Genomic DNA, 27237 nt, shown 5'->3' with positions numbered 1-27237 from the left:
CTCTCCCCTCCCTCTCTCTCTCTCTCTCTCTCTCTCTCTCTCACTAGCACGGAGTAGTTTATCCTTCCCTATAGTCCCTGCGGCCTAGGTATAACACCTTGCTCAGCTGTGCTTAAGGCGTGAAAAAACATCCGCCTTTATCCCGCCGTAATGTTCCAATTCTGATTTTATAGCACCATAAACATATCGCGGGCCTAACGTAACAGTTTTATTGTTGTAAGTAGTCTGAGGGGTTTTAAATGGGGGGAACTACCACAGCAGTAAGGATGACTCTGAAGAGGGGGTGGAGTGGTAAAAGGCAGGAAAGAAAGCAAGGAAGGAAGGAGGGATAGAAGGAGACAAACGGAACATGAAGAAGATTTATGGGACTCTGTTAAATCAGATAAAATGGATGGAAAGTGAAAGGGAGGGAAAGAAAGCAGGAAGGAAGAGGGAGGAATGACAAAAAGAAGAAAACCAGGAGGGAAGAAGAGAGGAACATACAGCACAAAGAGACTGCGAGAAAGGAAGGAATATAGGAAATAATGAGTGACAAGAAGTACGGGAAAAAGGAAAAAAGAAGAATATTTGGGAGGACAAATGGATAAAATAAAGCTTGGAGGAAGGAACCAAAGAGGAAGGGTAAAAAAAAAGGGCATAATGTAGTATGTAGAAAGTTTAGAAGAAAGGATAAAAAGGAGAAGGGTACGATGAAGGGTAATAATAGGAAGGATGGGAAGAAGTAAGAATGAAGAGATACAATTATAAAATAGTGAAAGAAGAATGATCAAAAGAAAGAGAAAAAAATAATGATTTTAGAAAGAAATGACAGGAGAAAAAAAAGGAACAAATGGCAGGAGAAGTGAGCAAGAGGAAATAAAAAAAATAAGAGAAGGAAGGATGGAGGAAATGTAAGGAGGAAGGAATAGAAAAAAAGCCAAAAAAATGAAAAAAAGCAATTACTCGAGGAAGATACAGAAAAAAATAATGTATGGGAGATTAAAAACAACAGATTTAAAAGCAAGTGAGAGTAGATAAGGGAAGAAATGACAGTTTGGAGGGAGAAAGTGTGGAAGGAGCCAAGCACAGCATTAAAGAGAAATGTAGATGACTCAGCTAAACTGGAGGAATGGAGCTGAGCTGGGCAGATGGAGGTCTCCACCCAGCTCCAGATGGTGCTGAAATGTCTTCTCCACATCTGGGACAGCTTTCGTCGCACGGCACTTTGACATGTAGCCTACTTTGGCGTTGCTTGTGATAATGAGATCATGCTAAGTGTGGAGCCTTTTTCCTTTAGTGTTGGAAATAGGAATTGGCAAAAGATAAAAGCTGGTTGTCTCTATTCAAGAGAAGATCACACACTGTTCATCATGTTTGAGGAATTATTTACTGATTTAATACATACCCCTAAGAGGAAATGGATATCAAAGGGTGGGTCAATTTGCTTTCTTTTCCAGGGTTTTCAAATAGAAACACCCACTCAGCTGTTAGCGACAAGCAGTGACGTAAATTACCAAAGTAAGCTAATCAACAAGATTATGAATAATGTGAATGCTAGCACTAGCTGAGTCAATGTTAGCTGTTCTAAATTTGGAAATTCAGATTTTTTGAAGTGGGGTTGTATGTTTACTCCCGCGTTCTGCAAGGTAAACTTACTGTTTTTGTCAATGGAGTCTGGTGGCTTTGAAGAGATTGGTATAAGTTCTGCACTGCTTTACCTTGATGTTGGACAGCCCTTTTCGACAGGGATCTGAAGCCGTTATATATGCTCTCTTCAAAGCCACCAGACTAAAAAAAACCAGTAATTTTACCTTGCAGAACACAGGAGTTTCTTGTCTACCGCTGCATCGATCGGCTAGTTAGTTTGTGTTATTGTGGGACTTTTGGATCCAAAGGTGGCATCCACAGCAGTACCACCATCTAAGTTACTGTATGTAACGTTAATACTCTGACTATAAGGATGTAAATTGTACATGTAGCAGCGTCATCATGCAGAAACCTACGTCAGGTCACGCGGGAAAAGTTGGAAAAAAAGCATTTTGATGCTAAAACATACATACTTAGATCAAAGTGTGAATGTTCGGGTCTGAATACATAAGGAACACCACTGCGAAGCAATAGAATGATATAAAAACCACAACAAACCAAGAAATAATTGAACTGCTCTTAAAGTCATTTCTAAGTTAAGATTTGTTTTGTTGTTGCTGTTTGTTTGATTGTAATATTAACTGATAAGAGCAAACAAAAATACTTTGATGTTCTTGCCATCTGTGTTGATTGATAAGAGAGGAGTATTAGTATAATATTTCCACATAAAGGAGCTGAACTTTCCAGCTATTTTCTTTTTCGGTTATTTTTGTGTGTGAGGATGATTGTGAGGAAAGCAAATCAAAGGGTGGCAATAATTACCGTTTTTTAGATAATACTCCTCCACTCTGGCATTTAAATAAAGTGTGTTTTATTGGGAAATGCAATATTATGACTGTAATTAAAATACAAATTTCTTGGGCTGTTCATCGGTGGGAAAAATATTATCCTTATCTTCGGAACAAGTTGTTTCCACCAGTGTGAACTGTTCCGCTCCATTGCTGCATTAATAAAACTGTGGAATAATTGCCAGACCACTAGCTAGGTGGCTAATATTTACTTTTGCAGCAACTCTTCTCTGAGTTGGACTCTGAATAGGGTCTTATGAATAAAAATGGATGGGGAAGTGTTGGCAAATCCCACCTGGCCTGGGCTCAAAATCCCTGTTCCACCTCTGACTACAAGCTGTGTGGGTGCTTGTTAACCATTAGCTCTGGCATCAGGGGCATTATGCATGGTAAAACAGAGATAAGAAGCTAACTTCTGCAATGTTTCTGTCTGCCTGAGAGACTCAGACCTATTAGCATGGCAGCATGCCATCTGCCGTATAAGCCACATTAGCTTCGAGGTCAACAGTAATGGGGCAGGAGTTGAACTACCATTAATCCCCTTCTCCTTGTGCTTATAAACCAGTTATTCTTAACTGGTTTGATTGCACTTGTTTGCCTTACAATGTGGTGTGTTATTGTTTTCTTAATTGTTGAGAAAATGTACAGGGAAAAAAAAAAGATTTTGAATTAGAAGGAAATGAATCGTTAAAAAATGTCACGTTGCCATTTGCTGCATTATATAACAGCAAAAATAAGCATGAGGATAACACATGTTTAAAAAGTGCAGTGTAAAGAAAAGTTTGTTAAAACCCATAACTGCTTCTGCATGCTATTTTGTTGGCTTATCCGACAAAGTTTTCCATGTTTCAGGCTATTTAATTTAGACTAGCTTGCATTGCGGTAGCATGGGAGGCTTTAGCCAGAAGCACTGAATACCATTTTCTGAAATAATTGGACAACCTACTTTTAGATATCTGTGACCCAAATGTTGGTCCCATCCCAACACTGCTGTGGAGTTTTACAATGTTTTTCAGTTCAAACACTTCTAATGATAATGGATAGTGGTAATGTACAGTACTACAGGAGCCCACTGATATTTGCACCAAAGTAGTTTCATCTTTTACTATATACCAAGAAAATGTAACTGCTGTAACAGCTTCATTAGCAGGGGTTTGGTGTGTGTGATGCTATCTAATAACATAAGCAGATGTTAGAATATAATGAAAATGTTGAAATGTTGCTTTAAATTTTGTACAAATTAAATTTTTCAGCATTTTTTGGGGAAAACAATCTCACCGCAATGTCAATTAGTAGCTATTCTGTTGCTTTTTAGTCACACCAAATGAGGTGCTCAGCTGTAATGGAAATGTTCAATTTTGATTTTTTTCTCAGCATGTTAATTTCTCGCCCATGTTGTTTTAAAAGCTAAAGCTCATTCTTGACTTTGGAAATGGCAGTTTCCATTTAGTATTTGTTCTGGAGCTTTTGATCACATCACATGATTTCCATCAACAGATGGAGTTTGTCTAAGTGTCATGGAGTTGTAGATTGAAGTTATGATTGAAATAATCTAATATCATGTAACAATATAAAAATAAAATAGACATTTCTTAAGGCCTTTACACACCGGCAGCATTTTTTTCATGTGATTATTCGCTCGTCAATATATTACGAATATTACGAGGCGAAGAAGCGGCTTAATTTCTTTTTGTAACACGGTCGATTTTCGCAAATAAAGACATCAAGTTGTGCAGAACGTGTTGAGTGGCGCCTTTATTTATGAAACAACAACACAAGGGATCCGTAATCCGAACTAAGACGGCAAACATTATTTCTCCTTTCAACTTTGACAAAGGCAGCGCAGACCACATCCACTGTTTCCATTCTTACCTTTCACAATAAAAGCCCTAGACATATAATATTTAGAGGCGAGTATTTCGCATTTCCGTGACGTTTATTCATCATGCCCCCGGTGTATAAAGGCCTTTAATTATTATTTATTACATAGACTACTCTTTTATAGCTGTTGAAGTTGCAAAATACAATATATAAGTAATCCAGGATTCAATTGTGAGATATCACTTCATGGCAGACACAATTTGTCATATGGACAATTTTTTGTAGAAACATTTTGAGATTTTGGGAAATAAGCTTGTCAAGAGATCACTCTAGTCTAATTTTAACAGAAAGTATAAAGGTACCATCAGCTTAGCTTGGACTTAACAACCAAAACCAGAGACTCTAGGAAATAATTGCGCCCTGCCAAGAAGTAGTCCGGTACATAACCCCCAGTAAAACTCAATGTTTTTTACGGAATTTTTTTTGTATAGATTAAACAAATAAGATATAACGTACCAGCTTAGCCTAAATTTAACAACCCAAACCCGAAACTCCAGGAAGTAATTTTGTATATAGTATATTTTTTTCAACAGATTAAACAAATGAGATATAATGTATCAAGCTTGCAAGGCTTGCTTGGTGGATTTTGTTACCTGTCAATAGAGCAAGACTAGCTGTTTCCCCTTGTGTCTTTATGTTAAGCTAAGCTAAGTGACTGCTGGCTGTAGCTTCATATTTACCATTAGAAGTATCAATCTTCTCATTTAACTCGCTTCAAGAAAGCAAATACGGTTGTTTCCCCAAATTGTTGAACTATTCCTTTAATTTAGTCAAAACCATAGAGTAAACCTGTGACTCTAAGTCTTGGATATGACATGACGTAAAGAAGTTTGCAAGTAAAACCGAGTTTAATGCCAGTTGCTTTACAGCTGTCGGGTGCGAGTCTCTCAGAAAACTCCATAAAAAAACACACAAATGAAATTCAGTTTTGCCTCAAAACTGGACAGCTTACACTCCCCTAATAAAATGCAAAAACAGTATCCCCCTGCAGTTACATGAAACCACTAATGAGCTAGCCCAGAGCACTGAATATCATTTAAAAAACATTGGAAGTTGCTGTCACACATGGTCTGACTGGGCTCTGCTGCAAGGGCAGCCACTGACTGCAGTGTAGCTGAGTTATTAGAAGCCCTGGCTTCTTATCGCACGGCCCCAGCTCAACCTGGAAGCCCTCGCCTTGTGTTGCTTTCAATGCCTTTTTTTTTTTTTTTCCTGGAATAATGCATGTTTGTGTCCTGTAGGCTTTGTCCGATATTTAATCAAGTGAAAATGGCCTGAAAGTAGAACAATCTGGTATCATAGTTCACTGCTCTGTGCATGGAGGCAATCATTTGTCTTGAGTCAAAAAGATGAGAGCGACTAATGGAGATCACATTGTCCTCCTGGCTTTTGGAGTGAGGAAAAAGCTAGAGTTGATTAACATGCACACATGCACACTCACATCCGTGCACGTGCATACGCAATACCAGCATGTAGTGCTGTATCGGTGATGGATGTTGGCGGAGAGCCAGACACAATGACAGACACTGGGAAGAGGAGGTTTGCCGCGGGAGGAGAAGATTACTGTAATGGAACTCACACACATGTATGTACACACATAGCATATACTGCAGACACGTATAGACATAAGTACACAAATGCCTACTCATAGAGGGAGCATGCACGCAGACACTTTCTCTCGTGTAATGAAAGCGTAATGAAACCCCCAGAAACACACACACACACTCACACACACGCATACACAGGCGCCCTGGGCTGAGGGCTTGGCAGAGCAGAGTAGATAGATTAGTGTAATAGTCTCGGCCAAGGCAATCATCTGCCCACTGTAGGGCTTCAAATACTGGCAGCGAGATTCAGCTCAGACACAAAGAAATTAACCACAATGAATGAGTCAGTTTGGATGAGTTCACAATGCTAACGGCTCACACAGTCGAGAAATAATCGTATGCGAGACAAAAAAGAAAATCTTCTGATTTGCATGAAAATGTATTTTGTGGACTCAGCATGCGGCGGAACAGGGGTCCAAACACGCCGAAGAACATTATCAATATCTCGATTGTTGCATTGTATCTTTGAATTATAAATGATGACAGCTTGGCTTACACGCTGACAATAAAAAACTATGCAGTGTGAGTGTCACTGGCCAGAGCGTCCGGTTGGATGGATTTCGTTTAGAAAACTCATTTGGGCCGCGTCCAGGTCAGGAGGAGAAGTCGTGCAGCGAATGGGTTTCTTAGAAGCGAAGGTTTTCTGAGGTGGAGAAAAGAGAGAATTTCATTTATTCTTGTGGGATAATGGCAAAGCAGTAAACAAACCCTCAAGCAAGGTACATAATTGCAGCCCATTCACTGATTTTTAACCAAAACACATTCAGTGTTTTTTGGAATTAAACACAGCTGCAACATTTGTTTTTTTAATTGGCCTTGTTGCTGTTTTAAATCACAATTGCCTGCCTTCACTGTGAACAAAAGTTACTAATAGATATCCAGATAAGTCAGACTCATCAAGCATATCTTTCCACTTATGGAGCTACAAGATACTGATCAAGATAGATACTAGATTATCTTTTGCTGATGTGAGGAGAAGGGGTTTTCCTCTATGCTAATAGAGCAGAGTTGTGTTTTCATGATCTTTATGTTTCTTTCCAAGCATAGTTATATAATGTGGAGACAGTGGAGACAACAGTTGATGTTTTGGAGATTGAGGACTGACATGTTAGATAGTACTCTCCATCATCAAAACATCAGCTGAAGGAATAACCTTTGGAATAGTGGTGCCCCGTTCCTCCAATATAGAGTACACCATCTTATTATCACATTTTTTAAAACCAATTTCAATTATGTATAAAGCACAAGCCTTAACATGACATGTGTTGATTAGGCCCAATAGGCTAAGGCATTACGAGATATGTACATTTCTTACAGTATTCCTGGAGGGATTTAGAGCACATCTGAGCTCAGAGCTTGTAATATTACCCCAACCCAATCTCACAGGAAGGCGTATGAATAGCATGCCTTTTTCATGTGTCATGATAACGCATTTTAGGCTTGATACGCCACAGGCTTAACGCTGTGAAGCGGCTTTTTGCGTGACATTTAGCACCACGTCGTTACCTTTTTAATGGTCATGGTTATGTTTCAGCAAAAAAAACTAGGGTAACAGCAGCAGTTATGTTTAGGCAACAGAACCACTTAGTCAGGTTTAGGAAAAACATCATGGTTGGGCTTAAAAAACATATGTAAATAATGTAATATAAGAACAGAAAGCACATTTCTAACTAAACTTAATAACACTTTGGGACACTAACACCGGTCTTTTGGTTCAAAAGTCCTGTGTTACCTCCCCTCCCAACCACCATAAGCAGTCTTTCTTACTTTTTTATTCTCTGTCACTTGCTCTGAGCGTAGCATATTTATGCGAATGTGTTTATATTGCAGTCAGTACGGACTACATAGCGTATGCATGACGCGCCAAAAGCAATAAAGGTGTTGCTATTGCACGCAAAATGACTTACAAAATATCATGTCATTCATATGCCATTTGGTGAGACTGGGCTGATTAATACATTTTCACAGGAAAGCAACATTATGATGGAAATGGAAATGGGGAGAGAATTATTTGCTAGTTATTGTCAAAAGGTGCAACTGCAACAGTCAAAGACGGAGAGAGTAGGAGGACAATTTATAACATACCCACATCAGGTTCGCCTACGACACAAGCCTGAGAACATAGACACCATGGCATTATCAGCCAGTACCACCAGTTTACTGCCCTGGAACCAAACGCCTCTATGTCACTTAAATTTGTCACCTATTTGTACATTTTGATAACTACAATTTAATATAGTTTTGCATGGTGATAACAACTTGTTTCTGCAGAGAGAATGCTCCCTGTTTTCCATATTTACAGTTTTTTAAGAGGAAGAAGAAGACATACTGTATTGATTCCAGAGGGGGAATTTTTTCCACTCTGTTGTTACTTTTACGTATTACACACACATAGGCTCGAATTCACAAACAGGACCTATACACAGGCATTAATGAAGACATGTCAGAGTGAAGGGGCTGCTGATGGACAGGCGCACATCGGCAGTGCCCAAGAGGTGATATGACACCTCTCCAGCTACCAGTCCACACTCTGTACTTGGTCCATACGGTTCCAAAAATCCCAACTGATTGAGTTATTACCAGCCCCAAGGCCAGAATCGAACCTGGGGCATTGCGGTTATATGGCATGCACTGCTACCACTCGGCTACGAAGGCGCTCAAGGCGTTTTTCACCCAGAATAACAAGAATTTGTTTTGTTATATTGGTTAAAAAGAAAAAAAATCACCTGGAATTACTGTATTTCCCTTCAAAACTGTTCCCTTTTTTGTTGAACGAGGACACTTTTATCATTTATTATCAAGGTGGTTTTATATATACTATAATAATAGTAGTAACAATATAATATTATTATTATTATTATTATTATAAAGCAATAATACTGAGCCCCAGGATGGATTTCATGGAGTTAATTATATAAAAAAAATTTATTCAAACTACAGGCACTTACACCAAAGATACATAAGCTTTTCATTGTTTTTGTGAGTGTTCACTTTTAAGTATGATTATGGTATCTCTTATGTATATGTTTGTGTGCATCTGTGCAGCTTTATTACCTCCGCCAAGGCCGAAGGCCTAGGAAGGAGGTTATCTTTTCACCAGCGTTGGTTTGTTGGTTTGTTGGTTTGTCCGTTTGAATGATTTCTCCAAAAGTCCATGATGGATTTGAATGAAATTGGAGGGCTGGGGTGTGGCACAGTGAACAATCCATTAGATTTTGGTGGCGATCCGGATCATGATCCAGCTTCGGGACTTTTTTTTTTAATAATTCCACTCAGCCTGTGCATTAACACCACAGACTTTAAGGCATTCGCACTGATGGCGTTCATGGCGCTGATCTCAACATAAACAAAAATGCACGTGGTTGATGGCGCAAGCTGCACGGAGAGGGGGGGGCAATCGTACTCGGGCAGCTTGGCGGAGTGCCATTCTAGGTCTCACTCCTATACTGTCCAATCATTGCAGAATCAAAAGGTGCAGGCATTCAGGGTCAAAAAATGTTCCAAAAATCCACTGAATATTCATAACTGTTTACTCTCTCTCTGTTCTGTACACTTACTGGTATATGAATGCATATCCCAGAGACATGCAGTATTAATGAGCTGGTAAACAGTGGTCTCTGTTTTAGAGCGTGACAGTGTTTATGCCTGCAAGAAAAAAAGATGAACCCAGGATGTGCGGGCCGCGCAGAGTTATAAAACAAACACATTATTTTACACAAAGATATTAATGCTTTGCTGGCAAATGTGACACACAACAACACACACACACATACATTCACACAAATGAAACCCAAGGCCACAGCAATAATAGGGATATTAATATCCGTCCGTGCATGTATGTGTATACAAATGTAGCTGCTTGTATCAGAGCTTGTAGGTGCCGGCGACATTCGCTCCTATCATTAACCTGCACACTTCAATGTCACTTTATGTGTCCTGACACAGAAAATAATGGCATTGTGAGTGTGTGTGGGAACAAGGTTCACCACCTTAGTGATGAAAACATCAAGAGAAGCAAAGAGAACACTCATGGCGTTCAGATGGTCCGTTTAGTATTCATGGGGTCATATAGATGCTCACACACACACTCGTACAGCCTTGTGCTGTTATTCCACCGAGGACGCGCTAATGACCTACCGCTACATTCGTTCCCTAGCTCTTAATACTAACCATTAAACCTCACCATGTCTCCTAACCTTCGCTTAACTCGAGCTCTAAACCAGCTGCTTAACCTGGCCAAAACAGCCCTTTGCTACTCTCAGTGCACACAAGGCCGTGAGCTGTGAACTAGCCACCCTCTTTGGTTTTAATGAGGGATTTCATTAGCATTTTAATGAGGGACTCCAGGAAAGCTGACAAGCCTTTTAAGGGAAACTGAAGGACAAATGTGCAAATCTCTAATGTGACAAACGTCCAGTGAAGAATTACCAACTTCACTCAAAATGGCAGAGCATCTTTGTATTCGTCGAAAACAATATCCGGATTTATTCACTGCGAGCTGAAAACGATTTCCCTTGTATGTTATATCGAGAAACCTGAAGGCGAAAGATTGTGGCATCTCTCCTGATCCGTGCAATAATAAATCACCTAATTGGTCTCCTGTTCTGCTGATGACTTTTGGGTTTTCGAGGATTCAGCACTTCAGCTATACATAGTGGATCTGAGTGCATTGATTCTTTATCATTTCCATTCTTCAATCCCTGTTGAGTATTTTATTTATATTTGTTTTTTATTTCTGCTAGGGTTGTCAATCGATTAAAATAGCTAATTGCAAATTCATCACACGTTTTTTTATCTGTTCAAAATGTACCTTAAAGGGAGATTTGTCAAGTAATTAATATTCTTATCAACACGGGAGTGGACAAATATTCTTGCTTTATGCAAATGTATGTAGATATGTATTGGTGGAAATCAATTAACAACACAAAACAATGACAAATATTGTCCAGAAACCCTCACAGGTACTGCATTTAGCATAAAAATATGCTCAAATCATAACATATCAAGCAGGCAACAACAGCTGTCAGTGTGTCAGTGTGCTGACTTGACTATGACTTGCCCAAAACTGAATGTGATGATCATAAAGTGGGCATGTCTGTAAAGAGGAGACTCGTGGGTACCCATAGAACCCATTTTCATTCACATATCTTGAGGTCAGAAGTTAAGGGACCCCTGAAAATGGCCATGCCAGTTTTTCATCGCCAAAATGTGGGGTAAGTTTGTAGCGTTATTTAGCCTCCTTCGAGACAAGCTAGTATGAAAGGGTTGATATCAATGGATCCCTTATGTTTTTCTAGTTTCATATCATACCATCTGCATTCTAGCTTTAAAACTGAGCCCGTTACAACCTTATTGCGTTAATGAAATTAGTGGCGTTAAAGCGATTTTGCTACATTCCTCCTCTTTCAACAATATACTGTAATATTTTTCCTCTGGACGAAGGTGTTTTGTAACAAAGCAGAAGTTGAATGAATTATGTATGCTGTGCAGAAAGCATATGTGCTTGCTATTATCACATGCTGAAGCCCTTTGTCACGCCTGTCTCACCACTGTTAGATAAGAATTTATGTATATGCAGTCGCATGAGGGTGTCAAATAGAATAAGTAGAAGAAAACATACTTTATTGATCCCCGAGGGGTATTTACATTTTTCCCTCTGTCGTTTTTTATTACACATTACACACAAATAGGCCTGAAATACACACATGCACAAACAGGACCTATACACATGCATAAATGGAGAGCGAGGGAGCTGCTGTGATCACCATTTTCTCACCATTTCACATTTTATTACTAATGGATCACAGGACTGCTTGTTTGTGAAAGGTGTTGAGACAGACATGGTTAGCGACGAGCTGGTGAACACAGTGGAGCATTTAGCAGCTAAAGAGCCAGATATTTCCCTAAAAGTGTTGGTGGAGACCAAAACAGAGCTAAAATGTGAATGAATATTGGACTTACTGTAAATTCAAACACGTCTGAGCTTCTCTTCTGGGTGTGTAAATCGGTCATTTTTCACACATGTTTACCATGTCAACTGCAAAGGTCATACTATGTCAATGTTGGGCAGTGGTTTCAGAGTTTTGTTCCGTATAACTGTTGAAGGGATCCAAACCCTATCATTACCTGTGCATTCCACTACTTATTGTACTTTGTACATTGTTCTTCCAGGATTGAAAATCTGTATTTCCTGTCTCCTCCTCCCTCTCTGACCCCCTTTCTATGCCACAGAATGATCCCCCCATCAAGCAAGAACTTCCTGGTCAACAACCTGGCAGCAGGGACCCAGTACGACCTCTGCGTGCTGGCCATCTACGACGACGTCATCACCTCTCTGACAGCAACCCGCGTGGTCGGCTGTGTGCAGTTCTCCACCGAGTCGGAGTACATGAGGTGTCATTTTATGCAGTCTCAGTTCCTCGGCGGGACTATGATCATCATCATCGGAGGGATAATAGTGGCTTCGGTGCTCGTTTTCATTATCATCCTGATGATACGTTACAAGGTGGGTCTTTGTCTGTCTCGCTTAATCCACTCTGGCCAGAAAGGAGAGAGAATAAGAGGAGAGAGCTTTTCATTACGTGGGTAGATTGGCATTATTCGCATGGTGGCCTCATCTGGCCTAGTCTACTTTTGATTAACTGTCAAGCACTCACAAGACTTTTTTTTTTACCATTTGAGATATAGTATATCACAACATGCAACCAAATCCCATTGAGTCTATATGTTACTACAAGTTTGTCATGTCTCATTGACTTTCTATGGGAGCCGACATTTGGAATTAGAAAAAAAAAAAGATTCTCAACGTAAAACTTAGGGGATATAAAGTCAATTTTGAAGTCTTTTTAACGTTTTATGTTTTTTTTGTGCATTTACCTTAATTGCACAGTGATAGTTTAAGGGTATGACATGTATTAAAGGTGCCTGGCTGGCATCGAAGTCAAGAAATGTGCACTCCTTTACCACTAGGCTACTGGGTCCCCTGTAAGTCATTATTTCTTACAATGAGAAATTGTATTTTTTTTGTCATTTTCTAATATTTAATCAAACATTTAAGCTTCCATCTGTTTTTTTACACAGGTGTGTAATCCTGGTGAGGGGGGTAAAGGCGTTTCATTGTCGATGACCAACGTTCACTCGCAGACCAATGGGCAGCAGTCGCAGGGATGCACTGTGACTCCCAGCTCCTCTAAACACGGCTCAATCGGATTAGACGACCTCTCGGGAGGCACAAAGAAAAGGAGCGGAGCAGCAGGAGGAGGAGGAGGGTGCAGGGATACGATAACCCAGTCGTCCGACTCATCCCTTCCCGACTGCTCCACGACTACGTCAGTTCTCAGCCAGCCTTGGGCGGCCAGAAGTCCGACAGCTGGAGCCGAGGAACGGGAGAAAGCGGATGAAGAGCGAGCTCAAGCTGGCGTCTCGTCGCCCACCGGCAATACTGGTTCATTAACCAAGCCAAAGCGGAAGCCCGCTCCGAGTAAGCCTTGCTCCAACACCTCAGCCGCTCCTGAAAACTTCCTCTCCTCCCCTCGTCCTCCTTCCTCCTCCTTCTCCACCGCGTCCTCTGCTCTCCTCCCCTCCACCCCTCTGGAGAACCTCAACACCAACCGCAACAACTCCACCTCTCTCAACCAAACCCCGCCTCCCTTCCCCCCTTCCAATTTCTCCAGCCCTCTCGCCACGCCGAGCCCCGTCCACTCCATCCGATTTAGAGAGACGCCCATCCTGCGCAGGGCTCCTCGCGCCGGCACTTCTGTCTCCGGCAAGTACCAGACTCTCCCTGTGGAAGAGGCAGGGAGGAGCAGGGCGAGGAGGAGGTACTCACTCAGTGAAGGAGGCTCAAAGACTCACTCCTCCCATCAGGGAGCAGGAGGAGCACCCAAAATAGGGCGCATAATGCGGAACAAAAGGAGCCAATCAATGAGCGGGATGCTACTCCCGAAAGACGGGGATGGAGACTCGGACAAAGGGCGGTGCGATTCGGACTGGATCTTAGAAAGCACGGTTTGAACTGGAGACAGCACCCATAAACTTTGGTTTATCCATTATTGTTTATCTTTTGTATGAGTGTATGTCTGAGGTTTTGTGTGTGTGTGTGTGTTAGTTTGACTTTGTCTAGAGGTGTATGAGTGAAGGCTAATGTGTGTTTGTGACATATGAAACAGTGTGCGCGTTGTTGCCGTTCACGGTGTGCGTTTTCGGTGTGTACAGTATGTGTGTGTTAATGTCGGAACCTTTGTTTATATATGTGTGAGAGGGCGACTGTGTGTTTTATGGGTGAAAGCGTGACCATACTTTTTTCTTTTTCAGCCTGTTTTTTTTATTTTCAAAATTTCTCTGTATTCAGTTTACAGTTTTATTCACTTTGACGGTGATCTGTTTTTTCAGTTGGTCCTTCAGCAAGTGGATAACTCGCCTTGTCTCGTAGCGTCCCCGAGTTGTCTCGTTGGTTCCACTTTATAGCACAAAATAAAACAAGACAATGGGCTCGCCACGTCATTTCCCGATTCACGCTCACCTTATCTGAAAATACCACGAAAAGGGAATTGTTACAGGAAAAAAAGAGGATTAAAAAACAATACAAGAACTGCAAAGCACACCATTCTCACGTTCACACATCCACAGGAAGTGTGTCCATACCACGGCAAGAGAATAGCAGTCGGTGCCTTCTTTTGCACTAACACACCCTCTGACAGATGACCTAACCGGATTTAGGACTCCACCATGCTCCCTGAACGAGGGATTAGGACAGAGGGGACAAAAAAGGAAGAGAGAGATTTCACACATAGCCTTTCTTACCTACTGAGGAGTACAGACATTTCTTGACATATAGACAGACACAAACTGAGACAAACAGTAACATACAAATGAAGACTTTAACGGACCTCTTACGAAATTGATATTTTTTAAAGGGAAGAATAAAAGAAAAGAAGAACATAAAAACCTTGTGAGCTTTTCACTGACATTGGTATAGTGCAGCCTGTGTTGGTCACAAGCTCCCGGAAAGCTTCTGTACAGAAAAAGACAACATGTACTGTGTTGTTATGTTGTGTAAAATAAAAAGGGATAAAATGAAAACTGGAAATGTGAAACGTGTGTTTTACATACATATGGAGGATATATTCTTTACTGGATCTTTGCATATTTAGCGAGGATGACGTTCTAACTGTCGCAATATGTCTTCAGCATCAGTCTCTACTGAGATTGCTGCTTTCTACCAGGAAAGACAACAATAATGGGAGGTCACAATCACTTTTCATCTGGCATCAATGTGTGTGGCATCAATTGTTCTTCCCATTATTACATTTCATTTGGAATACAACAATTTCCCACTGCCAAAACGGAACAGACGTATGGTAGTTTTTAATTAAAACAATTGAAGTTTACCATTTTCATTCATCTTTTTGTGATTTGATGCACCAGTGTTTTGCTTGAAACCCCCCCACACACACGCACACACTGTCTGGCTGTTAATTTAGGGTAGAGAATCTCATTTCCAAACATCCCACTTTTACCTGGCTGCAAACACATTTAAGAGAGTGTGACAATTCAGAAAGAAGTGCTCCCATGAGGCCATTACAGTATGCCAATGACTCATGGGATGAGTTGTTGTTAAGTGCTTACAAAAATATTCATTGTTTTATCTTTGTTCAAATTATGAGATATTAAAATGTTAATGCCCAAAGCAGTAGTAGAAAATGGACCAAAAACATAGGAACATATGAAAGGCTTTTTAAAAATACAACATTTAAATACCAGGAAAACTTGTAATAAACTGAAATACAACCTAGCTATGAGAGGGGGCAGTACGTCTCGCTATATGCTTTCACTTTCTTATACAGTACAAACCTCACCTAAAGTATCAGGCACTGGCTGTAACCCAAGAGCTGCTACCAGAGGCGGCCCTGACCAGTTTGGTGCCCTAGGCAAGATTTTAGCTGGTGCCCTTGCATCGCAGCCAATTCTACCACCAATATGTGTGTTTATACACTCACACAGATACTGCATAGCTTTAGGTCTTTGACTTTATTTTTAAGGAAACAAATACAACAAGAAACACAATCTAAAACACTGCTCCAACGGTACCTATTATGCACCACACTATCTGTAAAAGAAAGTGTGTTTCTCAACATTATGTTGAAGGTTATTCTCCAAACACCTGAATAGTCTGAATAATTCCCTAATGACTGTAAGGTGGGAGTAACTGAAATTAGCTCTAGCTATTTACTAAATTAGCAAATCTGCTGTTCTCATTCATCATATTACCTCTTTCTTTTCCCTTTTTTTCCCTTATCTTCTTTTCTTTCCTGGGGTCCAGGAGGCTTTAGTCTCATTGACAAGATACAGTATATTTTTCACAGTCAGCATCACTCGCTCACTCACTGAGCCTGAGGTAAGTCTAACTAGCGGGGGGAGGGGGGTTAGGTATACACTGGCGTGATGTTGCAGGAAACCCAGAAAGTAAGGTCACGTAGTTAATTATGTTGTTGTGGGCTTTTTATTTTTTGTAATATTTCAAAATCATATTATTAAAATAGTATTGGTTAAAAATAGTAAAAGTTTGTTTGAAATTTGAATTTTTTTTATTCCCTTATTTGGGGCCATAAATTGTATATGGAAAGTGGACGTAGTCACCGTGACATCATTCACTGGATTGTTGACTGCCGTTTTGGAGCCTCAAATTCAGCTTTTTGGACATTGCCATCATGGTTTTTGGCCGTCGCCATCTTGTTTTTTCCAATCATAAGTGTAACGACGGTGGTTGGGTGAACTAAACTAAAAGATTAACATGATTGCAGTAAAACATACAAGTGCAGTAAATCATATAAATGAACTTGCATTAATCAGATATGACTTCTTTTCAACATACTATACTATGTCTTTTTATTACTTTTTTCGACATACCATACTACGAATGTTTTTTCGACATACTATACTATGCCTTTTTTTTTAGATACTATACTATGACTATTTTTATCAATATACTATACTATGACTTTTTTCGACATACTATACTATGCCTTTTTTTTTAGATACTATACTATGACTATTTTTATCAATATACTATACTATGACTTTTTTCGACATACTATACTATGATTTTTTTTATTCGACACACTGTACTATGATTTTTTTTCGACAAATTATACTATGACTTTTTTCGACATTCTATGCTGATTTCTTTTATTCGACATACTATTCTATGATTTTTTTTATTCAACATACTATACTATGACTTTATTACTTGTTTTGACATACTATACCATGACTTTTTTTCGCTATACTATACTATGACTTTTTTTTCGACATACTATACTTTGAACTTTTTACGTATACTATACATTGCCTTTTTTTCGACATATTATAGTATGACTATGTTTCCTTTGACAATTTGCCTATGCCTTTTTTGACATACTATACTATGACTTTTTTATGACTTTTTCGACATACTATACTATGATTTTTTTTCAACATACTATACTATGACTTTATTATTAATTTTTTCGACATACTATAATATGCCTTTTTTCAACGTACTATACTATGACTTTTTTATTCTAAATACTATACTATGACTTTTTTTCGGCATACTATAGTATGACTTTTTTCGACACACTATAATATGACTATTTTTCGACTTACTGTACTAAGACTTCTTTTCAACATATGTCTTTTTATGACTTTTTTCGACATGCTATACTGTGACTTTATTTTATTTGCCATACTATACTATAACTTTTTTTTTACATACTATACTATGACTTTTCTTTCGACATACTAAATTAAGAATTTATTATTACTTTTTTCGACATACTATACTGTGACTTTATTTTTACATACTATGCTAAGCCTTTTTTTCGACACACTATACTATGACTTTTTTTATTTGCCATACTATACTATAACTTTTTTTTTACATACTATACTATGACTTTTCTTTCGACATACTAAATTAAGAATTTATTATTACTTTTTTCGACATACTATACTAAAACTTATTTTCAATATACTATACTATGTCTTTTTATGACTTTTTTCGACATACTATATATGATTTTTTTTTTTACATACTATACTATTACTTTGTATGTCTTTTTCGACATACTATACTATGCCTTTTTTTTTACATACTATACTGTTACATTTTTATGACTTTTTCGACATACTATAATATGCCTTTTTTTGACGTACTGTACTATTACTTTTTTTATGCGACGTACTATACTATGACTTTTTTCGACATACTATACTATGACATTTACTATTCAACATACTATACTATGACTTTTTTTATTCAACATACTATACTATGACTTTTTTCGACATACTATACCAAGAACATTTGAATTACAATATGCTGAAACTGTATTATGGAATTTTTGCCCAATGATGCCAAAAATGTTCTGCCTATAGGTTTAAGTGTACTTGAATAAATGTACTTAGTGATGTTCCACCACTACATGGGGAGCACATGGATACAATTGCTTGGTGCTCATCAACCCTGTTGACATAAAGCATGTCATAACTCAGTCAAATCTGAACTTACAAACATCATGTATATTGCCATTATGATCACAAGTTACTATTTCCAGATACAGGAGATATACTGTATGTCAATGTCTCTGATGTTCATCTTTTATCAGTATCAAGAATGAAATGAGTGTCCCAGAGCACCAAACATCCAGCATTGGTCTGGAAAAAGAAACAAAATGTACATCGTTGCCTTCTAGTTCTGCTCTATTTCATGTTCACACTGATGTATTGCATATAAAAAAGAGGTAACAGGTAATTCATTCATTGGACAGTGTTGGTGACTGTCATCCTGCATCATCAGCACCGCATGAATTCATGTGGAAAAAGACAGCAAGTCATGCAGCACTTCACTGCACCATATGTGTTTATTTATCTTCCATGGTGATACTGACTATGAGCATTATTAGTCCAGAGTGGAAGTGGACCACATGTGTCATAAATAATAATGGACAGGTTGAAACAAAGGAGTTTTGTACTCATAATATTAGGGAGCAATACTGTAATTACTCACTCATATTCTATTGAGTGACTGCCACAATACACACAGATGGATAAAAGCACAACACACCTCTGTTTAAACTCCTTTTTTCACTTTTCTGATTGTTCAGGGAAAATCTCAGCTTCCACTTGCTGACATGCATGGTGCCACGTGTTGCCATAGTTACCAAATGATCTTGAATAATTATATAGATCTCATCCTTGACAGTTCCCATGATTGGCAGATGGATTTAACAGCAATTAGGCTATGACTTATGAATGATAACTAAGGCATGGTGACATTTACCCAATAAGATGTTATTTCATTTAATTTTCATTTCAAAATTTATTTTCGAACATGTAGAATACAAAATAATAAATAAAGAAATAAAGAAAAAGAATGATCATACCAACCAAGTGGACAGTCAGAAACAAATAGTATTTACATACAATGAAAAGCATAAGAAAAATAAATTGTCAAACAGTTGATTTACATATTCAAAAAGGAGTGAGAAGAAGTATAAATGTATTTAATCCCAACCCTTCTCCATAAATCAATTATTAATTATTAACCAGCTTCCTTATTGAGCGATACATAAACTCTAATTAAAGTTATCAGGATATGTGAGGGATGGTTATACCTATTTAGATGTAAATTGGTAGCAATGTAATGGGATGTTTGCTCTAAATATTACTATTAGAAATGTCAGCTATATATTTAGCAATACTTTCCCTAGTTTTTTCCATCATTTTGATACCACCAATGCATACTCTATGTGTGTGTGTGTGTGTGTGTGTGTTTTTATGCGGTCTTAGTAATTTTATTGTTATGTTTGTAAAAAAACAAAAAAAGTGAATTACAAGACAGAAATAATAATAATAAAAAACGTAGCTTTTGAATTCATGCTGGAATCGCAACTCTAAAATCCTGAGGTTGCTCTGTTCTGTTTTCACACCACAAATGAACCGTTCCAGCATCGAGTTTGATTGATACCTTTCACACCAGCCCAAATGAAACCCAACCAAATGCACCAGGGTTCATTTGAATCACATCAAACAGGTTAGGTGTGATATGACCATATCAAATCAAGGTGATAAATTAAATCAAATATTAGTTAAGAATATATTTTTCTCAAACCCAAACTCCACCTTTAACATCTCCTCCTCGAAATACTCACAGCAATAACAATGTGAGCACAGAACACCGACACACATGCATATCATAAACACCGCAAAGTCTGCTATCGTGGACCTACAGCAACAAGGCGACCTGTGTGTGTGGGGGGGCACAGCCAGTATGGGTGAAGTCACTATCAGTTAACATCAACGCAGGAAATTGATTCACTTCGCAATTAAATCGCTGAAAATTGTTTGACATGAAACTGTTCTGACAGGCAATTGCAAATGGACGTTCTCACTTCAATTATCAGACATTGCTGTTTTAATGAAGTAAATTGAATTGACTGAACTGATGGCGAATCATTACTGACCCTTCTGGGCATATTTGAGTGTTTATTCTGTGTTTTCCTGCAGTGGTGGGCCCACACTGTTAGATCGTTAGGGTTAAATTATTAATAATGAAGTCAATAAAACTGATGTCTCTTATCCTGACGAAGTTATTTAATTAAAGAGAGTGAGATACAAACACAAACTCATGTGGGATTGAAACCATAATAACCCCCTACTATCAAATTCAGGTACTCTAGCTGGTTTTAAATTACAATAGCTGATGACACCAACAGACATCAGGTGAATATTTAAACAGGAACCAGAGTCGCTGGAGAGTCATACGATAGGATGAGAGGGAAAACAATTGTCCTTGTTTAATTTGTGTAAAAAAAAGCCCATAGCCTCGGCTGTACAGCTGTCCAATACAGCCACAGAAAGGAGCTCACACATCCACAACGCTCCTCTCTTTAAAAGTGTGTCAGTAATGTCCTGATTCATGCCTCCTTGACTGACCTTCCAATACGTTTCTTAAGCTGTAAATGCTTAATGGTAAGAAGCTTTGGAGGAGACAATCCCTCTCTATATCCTTCTTCCCCGTTTTCCCTCCCCTATAACCTCTCTCCCTCCCTCCATCTCCCAGTTTCTCTCATTTATAATTTTTGTATTTTGCGGATTTAGCAGCATCCTTTGTGCGAGTTGTGAGTGATAGTTTGTGTTTAGGCGGAGCTTAAAGTGATAATCTGTGACATTTACACTGCATTTCAAGGAATAAACATCCTGCCACATTCTGAATGAGGTGCAACATTAATGAATTAGGTTTTGTCGAGGACTCCAGAGTCGCGTGATCCATGACTGGGGAGCAGAACCTGGCAGAGCGCTCTAATGGAGGCCACCGGATCAAGCCCCAGCAGAAGTTCGAGTCATCTGGTGGAAGCAGGTGGTGGGCGGCAGGGTTGCCTGAGAGACAAGAAGCTGAAACTGAGGAAAAAGCTTGAGAGAGGAGGATGGACAAGAGCCGAAAAAAAGCCTTATTACAGAACTCCAGTTTTAATGTTGCTTATTACAGACTTTGGTACGTGATCCATAATAGTTTTAAAGAGTTAACAAAACCATAAACCTGTAAATGTGTGTGAAGCCTGACATCTAATGGTGAGAAACAGGCCATCTGCTCTTGGCTGTTTTTCGGTTCCAGGTGAAGTCGCCATCTGTTGCAGAATAAAGGCCCAGTCACACCAGTATTTAACACGCTGGAATCAATTAATATCATTGGAATTGTCGCAATCTGTGAAGGCGCTTACGGGAGCAAAGGAAATTTGGACGATTTTTTTTGCGTGAAGTTCGTCTTTGGTGAACTTTAACATGTGAATTCACTCAACTTTATTTATAAGCTGTGTAGCTATGTTACATTTTATTTAACTGTCCAAGTAGCCTATAAACTGCTACACTAAGAAGAGCTTGCAGAAAGTTGTAAGACGGAAGACAAATACAATATTAACATGTCTTCTGAATAAGTTGTATAAACTTGTTGTCTTCTTAGCCATTGGATTAATGAGCTCACTACCTTACAGTTAAAAGTGATTGACCGGTAGCAAGCTAGCTACTTATGTTCAAATTTTGTATTGGCACAAAAAGTACAATAAAGCAGCACAACTACAAAGAAATCAGTGTTTTACATGTTTCAAACAGTGTTATCCTAGACCCATATTTTTTAACCCCACTTGTTCCTCTTTGTAGTGATGGAGATAATGTGGTACATACGGAAAGTTTGGCAATGTACACATGGAATTACATTAAATAAATCCCAGAGAAGGGAAAACAAAGAATAAATAAATAAATAAATAAATGGATAATATAAATAATAATAATAATAGTAATAGTAAATAAATCGGAAAGAAGTATGTGTACCCAGACACACCTACATATACCCATATACTGTACATATGTATACATACACATATAAATATAAATAAAACCGTAATACATAAGCCAAAATATGCATTAAAGGGACAAAAATGATGCCAAATATGTTTTATATTTACAATTCAAAATAGATTAAACTATGATCCCCTCACGCTACAGGATCATTTGGGCCGATCAGTTTACAATCAGGAACACCCCTGCAATTGTCGGGACCCAAAATCTGCCCAATTACCCTCTAGTATGGGGTCAGCATAACATTCATCAGGTGGATAGCAACACAAGTTTGCCATATCACCCGGAACGGCGCATGCACTTCTGCCGCTCTAGACAAAAAAAAAAAAAATTGCCGCCCTAGGCAATTTGCCTAGTTCGCCCATATGGACACGCCGGCTCTGCATATCACATTGAGAGAGGTCAATGTTTTGTTGGCTCAAAGATATCAGTTAATTCAGTTTTAACATCAACAGTGTTTCAGGTGTTAAAGGTGAGGAAGAAGCTAAGCCAGAGTGAATAGCGTAAACTGTGGGTTCAGCAATTTCTGACTAAATAAATCCCTGTTTTGCTACTCCAGATTGCTGGGTCATCCTGCTGAAGACAGCTTTACACTTCCTGTTCTAAATACACAGTGTCTAGTAAGTCATTCCCGAACAAATAAAATGCCCCCACACATAGAAAGTGATGGGTTTCTTATTATCTGGGTAACACAAAGACAAGAATGCCATCGACTGTTACTCAAACCCAATCAGAGAAAAAGCCAAGAAAAAGACCACGCAGTCCCTTTCACTGACAACTAGTCTCAAGTTAATGCAGCACAAAACAATCACAGCAGAGATCAGCACGGGGGACAAAATGAAGATATAAGAGAAACTTGCTAACTAAAACTTTCTAAAGCTATTTCTTATACCCTTTCTCTCCTATGGTTACTCATCTTTTCCATGTCACAGTCTGTCTCACTTTGTAATTTTGAATTTTTAAGAATTTGTCTGGTGCTCTCCTCCAGCATGAATGACACTGAATACACAAGTAGAGCAAGCAACCAAGGCCAGGGTGACATTAGTAATCTTATCTTTTTCAATTGAGAAAAATAACCATGTAAAAGAAAAAGAAACTGACTGTGAGCACCATCTCTCATTTCCAAACTCGAGGTTGATGCTACAGGCTTTATGGGGCTGAGAGAGGGGTGGATGGCTTGATTCCTCGGAGAAGACTGGCCGTTTTTCTAAGGCTGATGGGAGCTAATATGTCGCAATGAAACAGAAGGAATGCAATTTAATTGGATTGGAAAACAAGTACGCTTTCACAATGTAGTTAACTGTGCCAACCTTAACTTCTGAAGCTTGGACACATGTCAAACTGTTAAGTGAGATGGTAGAGCCGGATCAGGCTTAGCGTATGCACATTTACAGGAGAGTAATCAAGGCTTAAGGAAGTCATTCTAACCCTCCTGGCTGTCCTGTTGAAGGGTATTTTAAAGCAAATTTGAAAACATGGGTAATGCTACAGTTTATGGGTCTGTTTTCAAATAATTGCATGGAAAGAAATACGTAATTTATAAAAATTACAGGGGAAATGAAGAGAAAGTTCTGAGACATTTATTTTATTTTAATTAGGATAAAGTTGAGTTTCTAAACAGCTGTTGATTTCCAGAAGGATTTCCTTAAAATAAGTACTCACTTTAAACCGAATTAACTATCATTCATTATCCATCCAATTGACAATAGACAATTGGTTATTTATGTGTGTGTGTGTGACATTGGGATTGCTTGCATATGAGGGGTGAAGCACCAGTACCTCCAACACGTACCTGCATGCCTAACTTACACTCACCTAGCCTAGTTAGTTAGGTTTAGAAACAGGTGTAGTGTTGAGTCGGAGGTTGGTCAAGCACTAGTGAGGTGTTTGAGGGATACACTGGTGCTCGGGATTTTTGATATGCTTTGCCCCCCCATCGCTGCATATTGAGTTCCTCCACCACAGTATCAGATAGTCTTCTCACTTTCAGCTTCCCCCCCACCTTGTTATGCCATCCATATGGTTATATGAGCATCTGAGCAGGTGTATCATGTATTGTGGGGACACACACACACACACACACACACACACACACACACACACAGACAATATCCTGCGGTTTTACAGGAGATTTCCCATTCTGAATCATCTGTGCCCTCAGGGACTGTGGTGTTGTATAATGAGACGAACGCTAATTATTCTTCTGTGTGTGTGTGTGTGTGTGTGTGTGTTCAAGCCTGTGTGAATGTATTTGTCTAAAATGTAAAATAACTGTCTTTTCATTACTTCTATAGGATCAAATGTCAAACTGAGAGATTGAGGGAACAGAGGTTAGAATTAGGAACATAATGATAAGTAAGTAAATGCATCGTTCTGGACAGTAGTATCGCACTAACATGTATGTGTTTGTGTGTGTGTGTGTGTGTGTGTGTGTGTGTGTGTGTGTGTGTGTGTGTGCGTAAGAGAGAAATGATTGCTGCCCCTTTTCCTTTGCTCATGAAGCCAGAAGGAATGCTTAATGAGTGTGTCAGCATGTGCCGGCCAACTGTGGCGATGTGTTTGTGTACGAGAGAAAGAGAGCGTCAGCATGTACTCGACGCAGGAAGTGTGTGTGCGAGTGTGTGATTTGGTTTCGAACGTCCGTGTGTAATGAGTGAAGCGAACATCACCTCGACATCACCTCAAAGGAAAATAATGAGATTCGTTTTTTGAACAGCATCCTATTAAATAAGTGCAAAGTGTCAAGTTAGCAACATCATTTTGTATTAAGCAAATGGACCGCACCGGGAACAAATGAGGCTCTACATCTTGTTTTCCTCTGAGCATGGCATTCGAAAGTTACCGGCTGAGGATCAGACTCTGCAGGAAAACAGGAAAATAGTTAGGCAACTAATCATCTAAAGCAGCAGTGGATGGAATTGGAGCAAATATGATTAAAAAAAGTTATTTTTATAAACGATCACTATATCCTGACAGTAGTGCATGAGACAGGTCATCTGAAAAAAAATCATGTGCCTCTGTGTCCTCCGGTGCTCCTAATGGCATCTGCAAGATTTCACAGACCAGAGGAAAACAACCAATCAGAGCCGAGCTGGAGCCTTGCCGTCTCTTAGCAGCTGTCAATCACTCGCGAACTCCAATCAAACGGTCAAAACTAGGCAGCGCTGATCAAACATGAATCAATATTCTGTTACTGTAATGCGTTTTTCTCACATCAAAACTACCGTTTAATTGTAAAATGAGAACATTTGTGACCTGGCAGCCATGTTGAGATCAGTTGAGGAAATACCAAGCACCGCCCACCAGCCCAACAGTACACTACAAGATGTTTCTGAAAACATTTGATGCGAGAAATAGGCATTACAGTAACATAAAATTGATTAATTTTTGATCAGCGCTGCCTAGTTTGATCGGAGTTTGCGAGAGATTGACAGCTGTTCCCATTGAATGAGCAGCCAATAGGAACGTTCTCTCTCTGAAATGACTTGTGATTGGTCAAAGTGTCCCGTCATGGCCTTGATTTTCTAAAGCCTGAAAAAAGAGCCATGAGGAGGTGCAGAAGTCTAGTTTTCTCTCAAAACACTTGAATTACAATATGCTGCAAGGTTATTATGGTATTTCTGCACAACGATGCCATAAACATTCTGCCTACTGCGGATTTAATGGAAAAAAAGGTCATTAAATTAGACATCCGAAACCTTGCGGTGTCTTTTTTTCTCTTTAAACATCATAGAAAGACACTATTTACATGCTTTTATTTACATACATTATGAATTGCATTCCATGACAAAGAGAAGAAACAACAACTAAATCATCCTCAGAATAAATAAAAAGGTCTTTGAGATAAGGCGCCCTACATTCATGATTGTTAAAGTGGATCCGGCATTATTTATTATCAAGGACTTAATACAAGCAAAGCCTATGCACATTGTATTAAAGCGTCCCTGTTTTGTAAGAAACATTGATGCACTATATGGGAAGTAGTTAATGGAAGAAATGGAATGGAAAACTTTATTGCTTTATTATAAGAGGTTGTAAAGGTGCATATATATATAAAAGCAGAATCATATTTGTTACTCATGATCATCTGGCCTTGCATATTCAAACCATGTGTGACTGTGAATGTCCTCTTCTTTCACGGATGGTTCAATTTTCATTACGTGAATAATCTCAAGGCAACATTTAAATGACATGCCGACTCGAGTGAGGAAGGCGAGGTAGTTTACTATGCTGTAGGAACAAGGAAAAACAGCAACATTTACATCAAGCTCTCTACGCATATTGCATTATTTCAGAGGAGACAAAGAGAATGAGCCTGTTCTAGTGTTTCTGTACAATTGCTACAACTCCACTAGGTTTAAAGTTCTAAAGTGTGTTTCTACCCAACGTTTTTATGCGCATTTTCAATATGCATATTAAAAAAACTGAGCGGAAATGACAGATATTCGAGGAAAAAAAATATAGATTTATTGCAAAAAAAGTTCACTTGTAACGCTTGGCTGAGATGGTAAAGTTGGTTTATTGATGAATGCAAAATGCAAATGCAATGGAAACAGACTGAAAACACGATGTATGAGGAGACTGTAGCATCCCTCAAATCAATGCATTAAAACAAAACAGAAATTCCATATTTCCATCATGTTTTCCATATCATTTAAGGTTGTTTAAAGTTTGACTGGCGCTCTTTTATTTACTGCAACTTGTTGTGCACTCTTCTCCTGCAATGATTCAATGGCATCTGAGAATTTATCGCCACCAGCTGTTTATGTTGATGAGACATCTCCTAATATTCCCAATAACACTACCAGTTTCTTTTGCAGATTTTCTAGAAATTCAGTTAAATGAAGTTAAAACCATGAAACCTGACTACTGTCTGGTTTCATGTTTTTTTGTCACATCTAGCACACCGTTACCATGCATGTAATATCTCCTTTAATGGG

General features: G+C 38.9%; 1 protein-coding gene across 4 annotated transcripts in view; it reads left to right on the top strand.

The window, feature by feature from the left end:
- lrfn5a (leucine rich repeat and fibronectin type III domain containing 5a) overlaps positions 1-15230 on the top strand; it is a 151368-nt gene extending 136138 nt beyond the window's left edge. For 3 of the 4 annotated variants that reach the window (XM_074660709.1, XM_074660707.1, XM_074660708.1), the window contains 2 exons: positions 12134-12407; positions 12983-15230. In XM_074660709.1, the coding sequence (XP_074516810.1) occupies positions 12134-12407; positions 12983-13915 (1207 nt within the window). In that variant the 3' untranslated portion in view covers positions 13916-15230. The remainder of the gene's footprint in view (positions 1-12133; positions 12408-12982) is intronic. The other variant, XM_074660710.1, reaches the window with a different exon arrangement.
- Positions 15231-27237: the final 12007 nt, after the last annotated feature.

The sequence above is a fragment of the Sebastes fasciatus genome, chromosome 15 (assembly GCF_043250625.1).
Source record: "Sebastes fasciatus isolate fSebFas1 chromosome 15, fSebFas1.pri, whole genome shotgun sequence".
Classification (NCBI taxonomy): Eukaryota; Metazoa; Chordata; class Actinopteri; order Perciformes; family Sebastidae; genus Sebastes; species Sebastes fasciatus.
Note: the sequence above shows the minus strand (reverse complement) of the source record. Positions and strands in the feature narration are given on the sequence as shown.